Source organism: Gavia stellata, chromosome 23 (genome assembly GCF_030936135.1).
Source record: "Gavia stellata isolate bGavSte3 chromosome 23, bGavSte3.hap2, whole genome shotgun sequence".
Taxonomy (NCBI): domain Eukaryota; kingdom Metazoa; phylum Chordata; class Aves; order Gaviiformes; family Gaviidae; genus Gavia; species Gavia stellata.
The window spans coordinates 80,968-96,639 of NC_082616.1; the positions used below are offsets into that span (position 1 = coordinate 80,968).

General features: G+C 46.9%; 1 protein-coding gene across 1 annotated transcript in view; it reads left to right on the plus strand.

The window, feature by feature from the left end:
• Positions 1–15,672, plus strand: part of LOC132319035 (hydrocephalus-inducing protein homolog) — a 148,933-nt gene that overhangs the window by 13,359 nt on the left and 119,902 nt on the right. Inside the window, exon 6 of the mRNA XM_059828440.1 lies at positions 7,028–7,152. Within this exon, the coding sequence (XP_059684423.1) occupies positions 7,028–7,152 (125 nt within the window). The remainder of the gene's footprint in view (positions 1–7,027; positions 7,153–15,672) is intronic.

Genomic DNA, 15,672 nt, shown 5'->3' on the forward strand with positions numbered 1-15,672 from the left:
CTGGCAAAGCCATTTAAGCAGGCTTCGAGGATGCTCTTTAAGCAGGCTGCTGCTTTTCACCATGGAGAATGCATAGGCAGGAACTTGCAAATCAGTGTACAGTTTTCCTCTGGGATTTCCAGATCTGGTTGTCACAACTAAAATAAATCCCCAGTAAAGTCTAGCGTCTTTTTGCAGTGTACTTGCCAACTATTCTATTGCGTGATGCAGCGTATGTTGAATCCTGCTTGATAGAGATTTTAAGACTTTTCTGAACTTCAGCAATTAGGTATTTCAGTCCTGATTTGCAATAAAGCAATGGGAAGCATTACGAAAATTTTACTTCAAACTACACCAAAAAGTAGAATCCTGAATAACCGGATTGCATGTTTACAGAGCTCAAAAGCTAATGTAATTTCCCTTGTTAGCTGAGGGCAGCAGTCATCTCTTCCATTTCATTATGAACTTTTGAAATTTCAAACAGATGATTTAAATCTTTGAATATAATCAGCATTTTATTCTAATTAAGTCGGTCCTACTTTTATTCGGATTTCTTTTTAAATACTCTGAAGTTCCTGTGTTTCTGCTCTCTGTTTTTTATTTTTGCTTTAAGTGTTCAGCAAAATGTCATAATGAATTCTTCATTGGGAATTTTCTTAAAGGTTGAGTTCCTCTAATGCCTGTCTGTCTACCGTCTGCCTACACAGACACGCACAGATGTATAGGAAATATAATGAGAAATTTGAGGAGTATGTGAAATGGGATTGGGCTGATTTAGAAGCTAAAATCGTAGAGTACCTTTGGAAGGGACCGCTGGAGATCATCTGAGCAAGCACCCTGCTCAAAGCAAGAGCAGTGTCAGTTTGATCAAGTTTGCAAGCAACACAGCTTGCTACTCCGGACCTTTTTGTGTTTTGTGTTGAGCTTTGAATGTCTTCAAGGTTCCCTCGCTTCTCTGGGTCTCTGTTCTAGTGTTTGACCACCCTCATGATGACAATTTTTTTTTCTTAATATCTGCTCCGATTTCCCATTACTGCAACTTATGCTCATTTTCCCTTATTCTACACTGTACAACTCCAAGAAGAGCCTGGCTCCCTCTTCTTTACGCCTTCCCTTTACGTGGTTGTGAACAGCACTAAGATCACGCTTCATCTTTCCTTCTCAGGACTGTACAAACCCATTTATCTCAGCCTGTCCTGTGCTCCAGCCCCTAAGGTCCTCTTCTGTAGAAATGTTTTCTGTGCCATCAGTGCTCAGCCTGTACTGCTGGAGGTTATTCCATCCCAAATCCAGGATTTTGCCTTTTTCCATCCCTGAACTGCATGAAGTTCACATTGGCCTGTTTCTCCAGCCTGTTGTGGTTCCTCAGAGCAGCCCAGCCCTCCAGTGTGTCGACCACTCCCCAAAGCGTGGTATCCTCCAGCACATTTGGAGTGTTCCCTGCTGTTGACCAGGTCAGGATGTCCCCTTGCAGCCCAAGACCAGAACAACCGTGTTGTCTCTCTGCGATGAGGCTGTGGTGTGCCAGGAGTGGTCATTGCAGCCAGTGCTGGCGACTGTACCGTGTGACATGTCATCACTGCATTGCACCAACTCTTTTCTTGCTGTCTGAGTGCCTCTGGACCCTCTACCGTGGCTGTAAACTTTCCCATTATTGACTGAGTCTCTTGATAGCAGTGATCAATGGTTGATTCCTTGCCGCTTGTGCTATGAGAAGTTGCTCAGATACTGAGCTCCCAGGTGAGCCCTGGGGTTCTAGCAACCCCAGCAGACAAGAATTGGCCTCCCAGGTGGTGTGACAAGCTGGCTTGAGAATCAGACTGATACACCGCTCCACAGGCTAGTAGATTATTAGCTGGCAATTGTCTTTGAACAAATATATTTACAGAGGCTTTCACAAGAGAGGCCATTTTCCTACTAACGTTAGGGGATTAATTTCCCTGTTGTAGAGGCTATGACAAAGGCTGCATCATTATTAACAACAGAGGTAGTGAAGGTTTAATGTCACTAATTCTTTTGAATGACTTTCCTAATAACTTGGTGATTAATTATTACCACAGAACACTTAAAACTGTGCTTTGGAAATGAACGAGTTATGTTCCCTGTCCTGGAGAGCTTATAGTGTAAATGAAATGCATAATCAAGAGTTAGGGAAAGGAGTGCCAGCCTTCCAGGCTGAATTTCAGGACTGTTTTGGTCTTTCTTATTTAGTGGAGAATTTAAGCAGCTTAAGTTGAATGTATGCTTGACTTCTGCTGAGTAAGGATGCGGTGTTGTGTTAAAGGCACTCTTAATATCCCGTAATAGCTTTGGTGTGTGTTGATACGTACAAGCACATGCATGCATAGGAGAGAGGGAGGAGGATTGGTGGAGTAGAAGGGAATGAGAGATCTGTGTAAGTTTCTAGACCCATCAGCTGCCCTCTGTCCTTTCCTCTCTCTCTGCACAATTGAAGCTTCTGTCTTAGTTGCCCCAACTTTTGTTTTCTGGCCTGAGCAAAGTCAGGGTCTTGCCCATTCGCAAGCCAGCTGCAGATGCCACCCTTTCCTAGTCCCTTGCACTGGTCATATTGCTTCCCTTGGCCTCCTTTCTCTGGATTCCCTTCTCTATAGCATCAAGCGTTACCTATCTGCTTTCACCTTCGGTGCATTTTTCAGCCCATCTCCCATCCTAACCTTTCCTCTGTCAGTATGGACAGCTCGATTCTTACATCTGGTCAGTTCATGATGTTCCCTGCCTGTTATTCATTTATCTAAGGACTTTGTTTTCTGTTGTGCATTTCCCTCCAAGGAAGACCTCTTAAGTGAATCCGTGGGGCCAATACAGCATCCTTCTGCTGCTCCTTGTTCAGAGCTCTCCCTTGCCATGGTGTCTACCAGAAAACATGGCCACATTTTAACCACTTTTTGAAAAAGGAAAAAAAAAAACCACTAAAAGCACTCATCATGCAGTCTGGCTTTGTGCCTGTCCTCTCTCTGCACGTCCATACCCAGCTCTTAACTGCATAGCTTGGTAATAATAATAATAATAGTATAACTACAGAAAGTCTCTTTCTGTCGTTCTCATTGTTAAGGCAGGATAATGAGTTTCTTCTCCATGACATTCAGGGAGATAAATGTCATTCCAGTACATTTGAGTTGAAAATGGTGTCTAGAAGATCTCAGGGCAGCACTGCCTTTTTCTGACGTTACAGACACTGTACTATGCCATGCTATAGGTCTAGAGAGGATCAGTCTGAGATAAGATCCATTTAGGAATGTCCCCACCAAGCTCTGAAAGCCCAGGTAATTATCACAAATCACACAGAATCATTAAGGTTGGAAAAGACCTCTAAGATCATCAAGTCCAACCATCAACCCAACCCCCCCATGCCCACTAAACTAAACCCGCAGTGCCACGTCCACACGTTCCTTGAACACCTCCAGGGATGGTGACTCCACCACCTCCCTGGGCAGCCTGTTCCAGTGCTTCACCACTCTCTCAGGAAAGACATGGTTCCTAATATCCAGCCTGAACCTCCCCTGGTGCAACTTGAGGCCATTTCCTCTTGTCCTGTCACTTGTCACTTGGGAGAAGAGACCAACACCCACCTCCCCACAACCCCCTTTCAGGTAGTTGTAGAGAGCGATGAGGTCTCCCCTCAGCCTCCTCTTCTCCAGACTGAACAACCCCAGCTCCCTCAGCCGTTCCTCATCAGACTTGTGCTCCAGACCCCTCACCAGCTCCGTCGCCCTTCTCTGGACACGCTCCAGCACCTCCAGGTCCTTCTTGGAGTGAGGGGCCCAAAACTGAACACAGCATTCGAGGTGTGGCCTCAGCAGTGCTGAGTACAGGGGCACGATTATCCTACGAGGCACAGTGCTTGGAGCCCCCTTGCATCCCTCCCTGTAGTACCCACAGACTACATGGAGGCATGGGATTGAAAAGTTACAATAAGACGGACAAAGACCATCCAAGAATATGAAAATAGAGCCTAGGTGCAGTGAAAGAGGGAAAGATAGAGCTGTGGGATGCTGACTCTACACAGGCTTTTTCAGCACAGGGATGGAGTCTTGGATGCTTTGACCTAACCGACTGGGTTTACTGGAATAGTGACACTGCTTGACTTTGGCTGCTATACTATTACTAAAAGTAATGTATACTGAGATTAAATGATCTTTGGGTTTTTCCTGCAGTAGATCTTAGTGGACAGATGAGGCAATTCAATCACCAGTAGATTTTACTGCCTTCCATGGGGTTGGAGGTAGCTTTGGGTGAAATGGATTCTCCCAAACTCAGATAATTTGATAATGCAAATTAAGGGGTCAGTAGACCAAAGGAAGTTTGGTCGTAGAAGGTAAACATAGCATGGGACTTGAGGAAAGGATATTGCAGCCTCCCTGCACACTGTATTTGCTAACTGCGTGGTTGCAGGAGAAAAGGTGGCATGGTGGCTTGAGAGCCTGAATTGCCAGCTTTGTTCACTCGTCAGTTGTGTTTCTAAATAACGTCAGGAGTATTTGGCCCTTGGTATCCTCACGGGCCATAACTTTTGCCCAGCTCTGTAAAGAAGGGGGGCTGCTGCCTGGAGAAAGTAAGCAAGATGTAAATGCTAAAGTACATCATTATGAAATTGCTTACCAATCTAGCGTTGATCTCTTTCTAAAGGACAGTAATAGGCAAGATCTCAGCAGGTGCTGGTGGGAAGGTCTCTCCTAAATTGCTGTGGCTAGATGAGTTTATACAAGCTGGGGATTGCAAGGTACCGTTGGGAGATCTGGACCTGTGAAAGTTTAGATGTCATACAACAATGCAGACGTCCAAGTGGACGTAGTTAAGAAGCAAGTTGGAAGAAAACAAGCTATTAAAAAAACCTGCAAGCCTTGTCATTCCTGTTTTTTGGGAGCAGTAGTGATTCATTAAAAGGGTAGATCGAACGGGACCGGAATTATCTTAAAGAGCAGCTCACAATGAATGGATAAAAGGCCAAAGTTTACCTTGCCAGCTTCATCTCTTGGCAGTGGTCTTCATTTGGCTTTTACAATGCATCAGGGATGTCTCCGTAGCATCTCTTCTTATCTGTAGGCTGCAGGGAACAGCTTAGTGATGTTGACTGCAATTCGGAGGAGTTAAGTTGAACCATGGAGCTTGCATCTTTGGGTCTTGGAGAACCTGGTCTATGTGAGGGATAATGAGCTCTTGCTACAGCAGTAACAGAGTGGTCTTGTGGGTACAGCATGGGATGGGGTGTAGGAGATGCAGTGTCTGATTTGTGCTCGGTTTCTCAGTCCTGAGAACAGAGTCCTGAACTTGGCTAGATCCTCTTCTGAGAATTTGAAAATAGGAGATACTTCTTTCTCAGGGGTCCCCTGAAGTCACCCGCAGGAGTGTTATTCCCATCCCAGCCATGTGAGGGCAGGAGTACCTAGACATGGGGAAGGAGTAGGAAGATGATGGGATGGGAGGCAGTGCTGAAGTGTTGCCAGGAGTCCCCTTCCTTAGCTAGCAGCTTTTCTGGCAACGCTTCTGGCCAAAAAAGAAGGGGGGGAAAAAAAATCCGTGCCTTTCCCACAGCAGGCCATGATCCCACCCAAGCGCCAGCAGAGACCTGCAGCAGTCCTGGCGTAACCACCAGTGGAGGTGCAGCACCATGTAGAGCAATCCGGTTCTGAGGCTGGTGATGCCTTGTCTTTCCTCCTCCTCCTCTCTCTCAGAAGTCTCAAGTCCAGCACGTAAACGTTGCAGGCCCAATGCTTCTCCATTAGTCAGCGGTAATGTTCTCACTAGTTGTAATGGGAAGAGGTCAGGCCCCTAATCACAGTAATATCTCCTTAACGAGCAGAAACTCCAGCAATTTCATCACTGTCACTACTTAGGTGAACAAAGTTCAGCTTGCACACGGCTCCGGTTGTTCTCATTATTTTTGTGTGCGCATTGCGTTCTCTGATCACGGTAAAACTCTCCAGAACATGTTTTTACGGTGACAAATTGACCACCAGCAAAGCACTAAAACCCAGTAACTTTTGTTTTCTAAGTGGGGCTGCACAAGAGCCATGGAGCCCACCTGCCGTTGTGCAGAAGCATGTTTCATCTGACTTAGCCCTAAGCATTAAAGCACTGAGTTTTGTGTCTGTCAGCCAAGAGCTGTTTACCTGGTGACAAATCATAATAGCTCATATTAAATCCAAAGTAGGCCAACGCATTTTCATAATTATTTCCAAGACATTGCACAGACTTTGTCTGGTGGGCCAGGCAAACAGTTACCGAGCTTGGATTACAACCCGGAGTCCCAGATTGCGTTGCTTGTGAACAGAGAGAAAACTTCCCGTTAAACTCGCCTTGATATGCTCCTGTTAATGGCGCTTCATTTAGCTCGAGATTTAATTGTTCAGGCTGTAAATGGGATACTCCTTTTGTGTCTTGTTTCCATGCCATGGGATCGCTCCGATCTGCATTTGCACTCAGATTTTTCTGATGGTTCCTTTTTTTGGAGCAGCTTTCATTGAAATGCTGATAAAACGTGCCCTTTCTTAGGCTAAACCAGAATGTTTCCAAGGTAAAAAGAAAAAAATATAATTCTGCAAATTAAACCATAATTAGTCTCTGGTCTTCAAAAAAGACTTTTGTTCTCTGATTTCTAGGCTGTAATCTCATTGGAACAGGTATTGCATCTCTTGAGGTGAGGTTTCTGGGTGGCAGGAAAAGACAGATTCCTGAGGAAATCAGCATCAGGTTGTGCATGCGAATAGCTGTTACCATTTCTGTGCTCTTCACAAGCCATTCTCTGATCGTATTGCTAGCAGTTGGACTCCTGAGGCTGCCGAGAATTGGATGCAGAGCATGGGGGAGATGAGGTCATTTTATGCCATGGGATCTTCTGAGGGCTGGATCTCTGCAGAAGCGGGAGTCAGTCGCTCTGTTTCTGATCCTGTATGTTGTGTTTGTCTTCTGCTGGCTGTGGTTTGTTTGCTCCTTGCTTGCGCAAGTGAGCTGAAGGGAACTAGGCTGCCAAAGGAATACAGTCCCCAAATCTCCCGCAGTAGTCCTGATAGCTCTCTTTGCCTTGCAGCCCTTTCTCTGTCGATCCCTCCGTCGGGACTCTTGGGATTGGTGATGCCATGCAAGTGACAGTGGAGTTTCACCCACTGAAGACCGGGCACCATTCCAGGTCCTTGGTAGTTCACTACGACACAGGTAAGTGCTGGGCGCTGCGTGGTGCACGCTCTCTGCGTCCTTCAAAGCAGAGCCCTTTCTAAGCAGAATAATGTTAAGTTTGCTTTGTGGGCAACTTCTAAAAGCTTTTCTTCCAAAACCTCTGCATGTTTCAGTGCTTAGAAGTGAACAGATAAGAGGCAGAGGCTGAGCCTGTCCTTGTTCTGTATGTCCTGTGCGCTGGTCCCTCCCTGGGGGACCCTGGTGTCAGCATGGTGTTCTGCACCCAGCACCTTCTCGTGACAGTCTTCCACCATCATTCCCCGTTGTCCCAGCCACCTCAATTCCCTGTCCAGGTGTACCTGCCCTGCCCCAGCTTTACCTCGGATAAAAGTGAAGAATAGTTGGTGTTGAGGGGGTTGTTAAAGTAGATCCCCTCAAATGGGAATGAGATTTTGGAATGCTGTTTTTCTGGGAGTTGCTGAGCAGAGGAAGGAGAAACCTTGACTCACCATTGCAGCCTGCATATGTATGCGTGAGGTTTTATTCCTAGACAATGCTATGTTTGAAGCGTAACACAGGGAACACACGTCTCTGTTAGAGTCTCTGCAGTGCCCGCTGTCTCTTACACACCTCTGTGCCATGTACTGCTTCTCCATCGTCTTGCCACAGATCTTTTCTTCCGTATTGCCCTCTACCCATCTACAGCCCGTGCTTCCCAACATCAGGACTAAAGTAGCCAGACTTGAGGGCTCTTGGGATTTGGCAGGAAGTGCTCACTGCCTCCAGAGATAGGTGTAAAATGTATGCTAGGGTACGAGAAGCCAAGATCAGGCCACAGAAATACCGTCAGCTTTATAAGTCGCTTTAGGAGTGAGTGGGGAAAACTCAAGAAGAAGGTGCGACATGTTGAAGTGCTTCTGTCGGCCTTGGTTCAGGAGAGGTATCTTGTGATGCTGAAGGAGACGCTTTCTCCGTTGCATGAATGCATTTGGTGTGCGTTTTCTCTTGCTGGAAAGAGAGGTTTGGTTTGTCCCTATTCCTGACTGTTGGTCCTGGGAAGCATGATGTCCTCATCCAGGTGATACTGTGATGCTTTAGGCCAGCAGTGAACATCTTAGTTGTTTCGAGTTTGTAGAAGTTATAAAAAGGCTCCTTTATCTTCCAGATGCTCTTTGTGGCTTTGAGTTATCACAGCTTTGTTCAATATTTGTCAGTTAGTGACGTATTCCCAGAGAATGGTTTATGCTCACTCTGGGAAGCTCATGGGTTTGGGTAAGACTTTCTTGAAAGAGCTACTGAAAGAAGCACAAAAAGTGCCTCATTTGTATGCATATAGAGAATTTATAGGATAAAATTCAGAGAGCTAGATCTTTCTCTGGGGTAAGTCAGTAGTAACGCTAGAGGTTAGGGCTGTAGGGTTTCTACTTTGTGACTGAGAAGACTGAGTGAATAATTAGGGCGAGGATCTTCATGGCTTGCTTTGAAAACCTGAGTCTGGTTCTTACTGAAACACCTGGTTCCTTCGTGGTTAATCTTTGCCGAAGCAATTTGCATGGCTAGACCATGGAGATCAAACTATCTGCTGGCTCTGAGATGGGCGACCTCGCAGGAACACGTGCAGCTACCTGGGAGATAAACCTAGGATTTCCTTCCCGCCTGTCAGTACAACAGTGCAGTTATTTTTAAATAAACCACGGAATAAGGAGGAGAGCAAGGGAATAATGAAGGGATTATCTCTCTAGCGTTGAAGCATACAAGTAAGTAAAAGGCTGCTGTGATTAATTGCTAAAATGAAACCCAAACATTTAATCAATCCTTCTTAAAAGCTGCTTATTGCAGGTGTAGTGCAGAGCACCAGACAATGTTACCCAACCTCGCGTGGCAAGCCCTGGCTAATTTGTCCTGCACTAAGTCAGACTCTGTGTGACTCGCATACAAAAAGCAGCTGTGTTGCTCTATCAGAGCCACCAACCGACTGTTTATTACGAAACAGAAGTGCTAAGAGCATCACAGCGGTTTAGGATGTTGGGAGGCATTTTCCTTGCTTTGCTGCGTATGGGTATTGACTTGCTCAGCTCACAAGTGGCAGTAGTTCTCAATAAATCATGCTGTTGTGAGTGTGACTTACGCAGGATCAGGTGCGTGTTGCCTTGATTTAATTTTTGCTGAAGTTGGGTCAAATCTGTCGCTAGCATTGCTTAAGCAAATGTGGAGCTCTTCAATGTCAGTAAGTCACAATTTTCCCTTTGCCTATTACTTGGTTGATTTAAATTGTGCATCCTTTAGACTGCCCTGGCTAGGAATGTAGGTACTGTCCCCTCGATGGACAGTACGTATATTGATAGTCCTGTTGCTACAAACTTTACAGATGAGTGTGAAGGAAGTGTCTTTGCTGCTAAAAGCATAATGATTTCCAATGAAAAATTGATCTTCGGTGCTTTACATGTCCAAACTCCTCTATATTGCCCCATGCACGTGTGTGTGGGTGTGAAAAATCCCTGCCCATCCTGAAATGAAGGTGACTTGGGATGTTCTGGGCTCCTCCTCATAAATCATAGAATGGTTTGGATTGGAAGGGACCTCCAAGATCATCTAGTGGTCCTCTCTATTCATCATCTTCATGATGGTATCAGAAGGGGTTTCTGAAGCCTGCATGCCAAGCAGATGTACAGGTTTGGAAAGCGTTCTGCCCTCAGGACGGCTTGAAGGTTGGTTGGTGGCTTGGCCCTTCCCAGGTGACACTTAGGCCACCCCATGTGGTTGTGGGAAAATAAGGTCATGGAGTTAAGTCTCTAGTTTCAACCAAGTCATTATTCATAAAGCTTAGGTATTCTTGTAGCTTTCAAGCAGTTCTCAAGTGAGCTACCCAAGCTGTTTGCCCTGCGTGCTGCTGTGTTTGTACATGAAACCCAGTCTGCTGCAATCAGAGCGTTCATTGCAACCTGACGGCGTAGCACAAGCTTGGGGCGGGAGGGTGAGCTTTGCTCAGGGACACGTGGTTAAGGAGATGCGTGACAGCTTCCCAGAGCTGTGCCGGAGCTGCAAACAAACTCACCAGTCCCATAGCACCCAGAAACAAGAACGTCTATGGCAATCCTCCACGCAAGTAAAGGAGGCTGCCAGAGACAGGAGGTGCTGGAGAGATGGTGGGAATTGTGGAAGGAGAATCACTTCTCTGCTCAGAGCTCCCTAAATCCTGACTCACATTAGACTCCTGCCTCCAAGAAGTACCTACTCTGGTATGATGGGTGGCCTTCAAGGTGTAAGACCAGATTCTGTGCTTGTAGGTGGGTGCCTGCAGTGCCCCCGGCACCCTGTGGCAAGGTGCTACAACGTGCTTCTAGTCTAGGAGATCTGTTGTGCAGTGCTGAAAGTCCTCTGTACAGGTTTTTTTCCCCATCAGTCACTGCATCCCTTGGGATGCCTTTGTCAGCACAGGAAACGTCAGTAATTAGCAAAGCCTCACTGAGCTTGTGCGTGGCTGACAGACACTATATATTGAGATGCCTTTATTGCTGTCAGTAATAAGTGTAATTCTGCAGAGCATTTTCCTTCGGTGGCTCTGTGAGACTGTAACACAGAAGCAAAAGCCTGGGGGCAGGATCTCGTCCTCTTCGAGGGGGAGAGATCAGAGCCAGTACTCGTATGTGAATTTTAGGAGACACGGCACATGCGAGAAGAGCCAGCCCTCAGGCAGGAGTGTCTACTCCATTACTGTCCTGTCTGCCCTTGGTGTAGAGCCCCAGAAAGCAGCTTCCCCAGAAGAAAAGGGCACGTGTGGCTCAGGAATAGTTCTCAGTGGTTTTAGTCCTGCTGGAAGCCTCCAGCCTCGTGCTAAAAGCCTGCTGAGGAACCATCTGGGTATTTGGCAGATTAATACCCTGTTTTCCCTCCACTTCCTACAGAACTTACGGGAGGGCTTGACAGTTCCTGAGCAGGAGGTCTCCTAAAGCAAATATCAGCTTGTTTGATGTGGATGCCAGACCCAGGCTCAGAGCATCCTTTGTGGCTCTGCACACGCAGGGCAAGGAAGGGAGAGCTCAGCCTCAGCTCCTTGATTAATTACTTCAAGAGCAGGTAGAAGATGCGGGCAGCGTCTGCCTCTGGCTCCGTAGTTGTCAATCAGATGGAGTTTTCCTGCACTGGGTTAGTTACTGTCCCTGTAGGAAGCGGATGAAGTAGTGCCTTCCTTCCTGAGCCGTGGGGAAGCAAAACTTGCCCTCTACCAAATTCAGGTTATTCCTGTATGGGAGAAGAGAGAGCAGCTAAATATTTGTCCAGTGCTGGACACCATGTGGAGCTGAGCTTGCCCAGCCCTGGGTCAGGGAAGGGTCTGTCTGCCTTGTTCCCCTGCTTCTGGGCTTTGCTGGCTGGCCCTGGAAGTATGGGGTCCCCAGCATCGTTTCCTCCCCATTGCTGCTCGCTTTTAGATGGAAGGCAAGACATCAGCCTTGTGTTACGTAGCACTAGGCTGCAGGGTGGAGAAGCAAGCCCTGGCCTGAGATGTCTCCTCCCTGGCAGTGCCCCTCTAGTCTCTCCTGGGGTCCTTTCCAGTCCTGAAAGCTGTCCAACAGCCAGGCGCTTAGGCTGGCTGCGCTGAGGGGAATCACTGCAGGGGATTTTTGTACTGAGCACCCGAGAGCCAAGACGATGTGCAGTTTGGGTTGACCAGGATCTGCCTGCATGGACTGCCTCTACAGCTGCTAGCCCTACGGGTGTCTGGAGCGAGCGTGCTTAGCAGATCTGTGATCATCCCCTTCCTCTGAGCCAGCACGAATGTTCGTAGGCTAGATACGACTTCCTTGGGGCAATGTAAGAAGGAAAAAAATAGTAAAAACTTTCCTGGGTGGATCTCAATAAGCTGCCCAGGGAAGTGGTGGAGTCACCATCCCTGGAGGTGTTCAAGGAACGTGTGGACATGGTACTGCAGGACATGGTTTAGTGGGCATGGTGGTGTTGGGTTGGTGGTTGGACTTGATGATCTTACAGGTCTTTTCCAACCTTAGTGATTCTGTGATTCAAAGAACTGAATGGGAATGGCTGTACTGAGTGTGGCAGCAATGCTCAGGGTTCCAGGGGGCTATCAGAGATGATTCTAGGTCTTCTACTCTACGTAGGACACCCTGAGATGCCTCTGCCCTTCTTGGTCTAAGCACAGACAGCTTTTCTGTGCTGCAGCAGTCTCTGGAGCCATGAGTAAAAACTGCCAGCTTGAGAAAACACTGACATTTCATCTCAAATGGGGAGAACAAGGCATGAGATCACAGGAAAAATTAAGGCATATTAAAAACTGACTAATTAGAGAGCTGATGTGGAGCTCTTTAGTCACCCGTGGAATGACAGCGAGTTTGACGTGATGTATTAGAGCCGTTTGGGTTTGGTGAAGATGATGGGTAACTACAGAACCGGGTGTGCTTGTCTGGCAGCGTAGGAAGGAAAGCCTGTGCGTCTTGGCCACGGTGCTAAATTGGAGTAGGGGCTACGTGGTATGGCAAATGGGCCAAGGGGAATTGTCAACCGTGTTAGTGACCGTTCAGCTCCTACGTGGATCAGCGTGGCGTTGCCAGCTGGGAATGTAAACGTGTCGGGATGCTGAATCCCTTTCATCAGGTAAAATTGATGCTGGGTTTAGCTGAATTGGCTTACTTTGGTAAATGAAGCCACCCGTGCGAGGGCTTGGTGGTGTGTTAGTGATCACTGTGCGCATGCAGGAAACTCATTAAATCCCAGCCCTGGTTGTTTCTCGCTGTTTGAGGCTGAACAAGTGACTGTAGCATGGGTGTGCCAGCACCTCCGAACATCTCAGCTACCCACAAGGCTAAAGCATCTGAGGCAAGCACTGCCTTGCTGTGCTATTCATGTGTGTTTGTGTGTAGACTTTGGAGAACACAAGCACCTTTGCATAGCTCTGTTCTCTCTCCTTTAAGAACCTCTTTTCTACCAAGGGTCTTGTCATCTGCCTTGCAAGGCCGGCATTGCAATCAGTGGCTTCCAGGAACTTGTTTGAAAATGAAATGAAAATCCTATTGATTTAGTCTCTAGATCAAGCCTTTTCCTTTCTCTTTTGTTCTTCTTTGCAAATCCGCTGATGGATGTGGGTAGGCAGCAGGGTTTCGCTGAGGTTTAGCCCTTGTCGTGTTGCATGTTCCCTTCCTGAGATCACTCAAAGAGGTTGCTGAGTGCTCTCAATTTGTACTGACCTCAGCCGGAACGGAGGAGGCTCAACGCTTGCCTGAGCAAACTTGCTACCTCTTTAGATATTTATCTGAGTCGTCCCTGTGTTGTGGAGGATACCAAGGTGGGAATACCAAAACCGTTTTCTGGCTTTAATCTTAGTCTTGTGTGAGTGTTTACGGGGGCTCGGATGTTGCTGTTAGTAGCGATAAACTACTATTGAGCTAAATTCACAGCAACAGACCCTGAGCTTCTGATTGCCGTCGCTGTGTGCTGTTGCTATTCACCTCTGTAGTTGTTCGTCTTCGTGCAATTCTCTGTTCCTTCAACACCAGACAGATTTATAGTAGCTTCTTATGAGTGCTAAGAGTTGGGGAAATCTTCTGCTTCCTAAGCAGCAGCCTCTTTTGACTCCGAAGCTTTGTTGTTGTGCACTGACACAGTTTCTTTTGCTTGTGTTTAGTGCTGGCAGATGTTTAGAAACTTATTTTATTCCGTGAGTTTATAAAGACCTTGTTTCCCACGTTATTGTAAGGTGTAAGCCAGACTGATGCTGTAGCTGTTACAAGAGGCTTCTCTAGCTTTTTCTTGGGCCATCAGGCATTTAACAACTTTGCAAAGGGATTTTTCGTTCTGCTTGTGGCAGGTGGTGAGTGCGGGTTGGGTTTTTCTTCCTTTGCTTGTGCGAATTCCCAGCAGTACGGCTGGTTTCTGACTGACGTATGTTCTTGTACGCCTGCTTCGAAGGGAGTGGGAACTAGGTGGGTGGAGGGAGGCGCATATTGTAGGTGAAAAAAAGGTGTAAATAGGAGTTTGTGCAATTGTATGTTGACTTTGCATCTTAACAGTAGCGGCGTTGCAACAGATGGAGGATTGGTAACTAATACTTTATCCAACGGATTGGTTATAGGCTTTTATAGTCCAAATCAATTAGATTGATGGGTGAGTCTAATTGGTCTCCAAAGTGTTCGTTTATGTCAAAACAGCTAATAGGTAATAACTGTTCCCTGTCTTTGTTCCCCTTTTCTAGTGCTGCTTGCAAGAATGATTTTTTTATACTGTTTTAAGTAAGGTTGTTATGCTTCTTGCAAACAGAGTATGGCCTTTGCCCCCTTTCCAGGGCTTTGTGTTTCAAGACAGATGGTCCATCGCTTTGAGGGTAGATGAAGGGGAATCAGGTTTGTGCTTCATTTGTGCTTGAGGTTTTTTTGCACGGCTTTATAGCTCCACAACTACCTAACACCCCTCCTGACAAAAACCCTGCTAAAGCAACCCATGGAGTTGGCTGCATGAGCACAGACTGGGGGGGGTGTGTGTGTGTGTGTGTACTTGGAGGGTCGTTTGGAAGTTAAATATCTCCTTTTGGCAGTTTTTGTTCATCCCCAGATATGCACAGAAACAGACTTTTGTGTGACGCCGCAGATCTCATTCTTAGCGCATGACAAATTTCTGGAAGAAGGTGGTTTTCATCTCGTAGCAGGTCATCCTTGAGCGCAGCTTGTCTACCCTATCATCAGTGGAAATCACTAATACGTTCTTAAGTGTCATTGACTCTGGATGGGTTTCAGGGCAGAACTGACCATTCATTAACCTCCTTTCCTTGTGGATCAGTCAGTATCTGCTGAGAAGCAGAAGAGCAGCTTGAAGGGTAATTGATTTATTATGTGGTATATTGGGCATGTCTCTGCCAGGCAATCAGAATGAAAGTTCCTGCACTATTTTCCCCGTGGGCCAAGAGCAATGTTTCAGCCAGTCAGGTACCCCAGCGTATCGTTACTGTAGTAGCAATAATGATTAAAAATAGCCCGCGGCAGCGCTGTCTTTCATCATCCGATAGTTTTATTGTCCTTTTCAATACATTCTGTGAGGCTCCTTCACGCAGGGCAGAACGAAGCCTCCCTGCTGGGTCCCAGATATTCCTGTGCCGGAGTATTTCATCCTATAACGAGGCAACGAGCTCTTCCTAAGCATGGGGCAGAGGAGCTAATGGGGAATACTTTGGGTGCTCCATTACAGATGGATGCACAACAAAGACCCTGATGGACAATGAAATGACTTTTGATGTGGAAGAGAGCTGTCTGAAGAGCCTGCAGCCTGTCCGTAGACCACTGCCGGCCTGTCATTGCTCTCCATCTCCCTCTTCCTCCCCATCTGTTGTCTTACGGTTCCTTGCAAAGTCTTTGGGGTAGAGACCCTCTTCTGTCGATGTGCCGCATGAGCTCAGCGGGTGCTTTGCTGAGGCCTGGGCCATGCCGGGGACTTCTGGCCGTTAACAGCGATAACTGTGGCAATGGTAATGATTAGGATGCTCTGAGCTTTGTTGTAGCCTGGGAATGACTCTTCTGAAACACCCGTGTTAGCAGCAGCCGTTATTTAGTGGTGAGG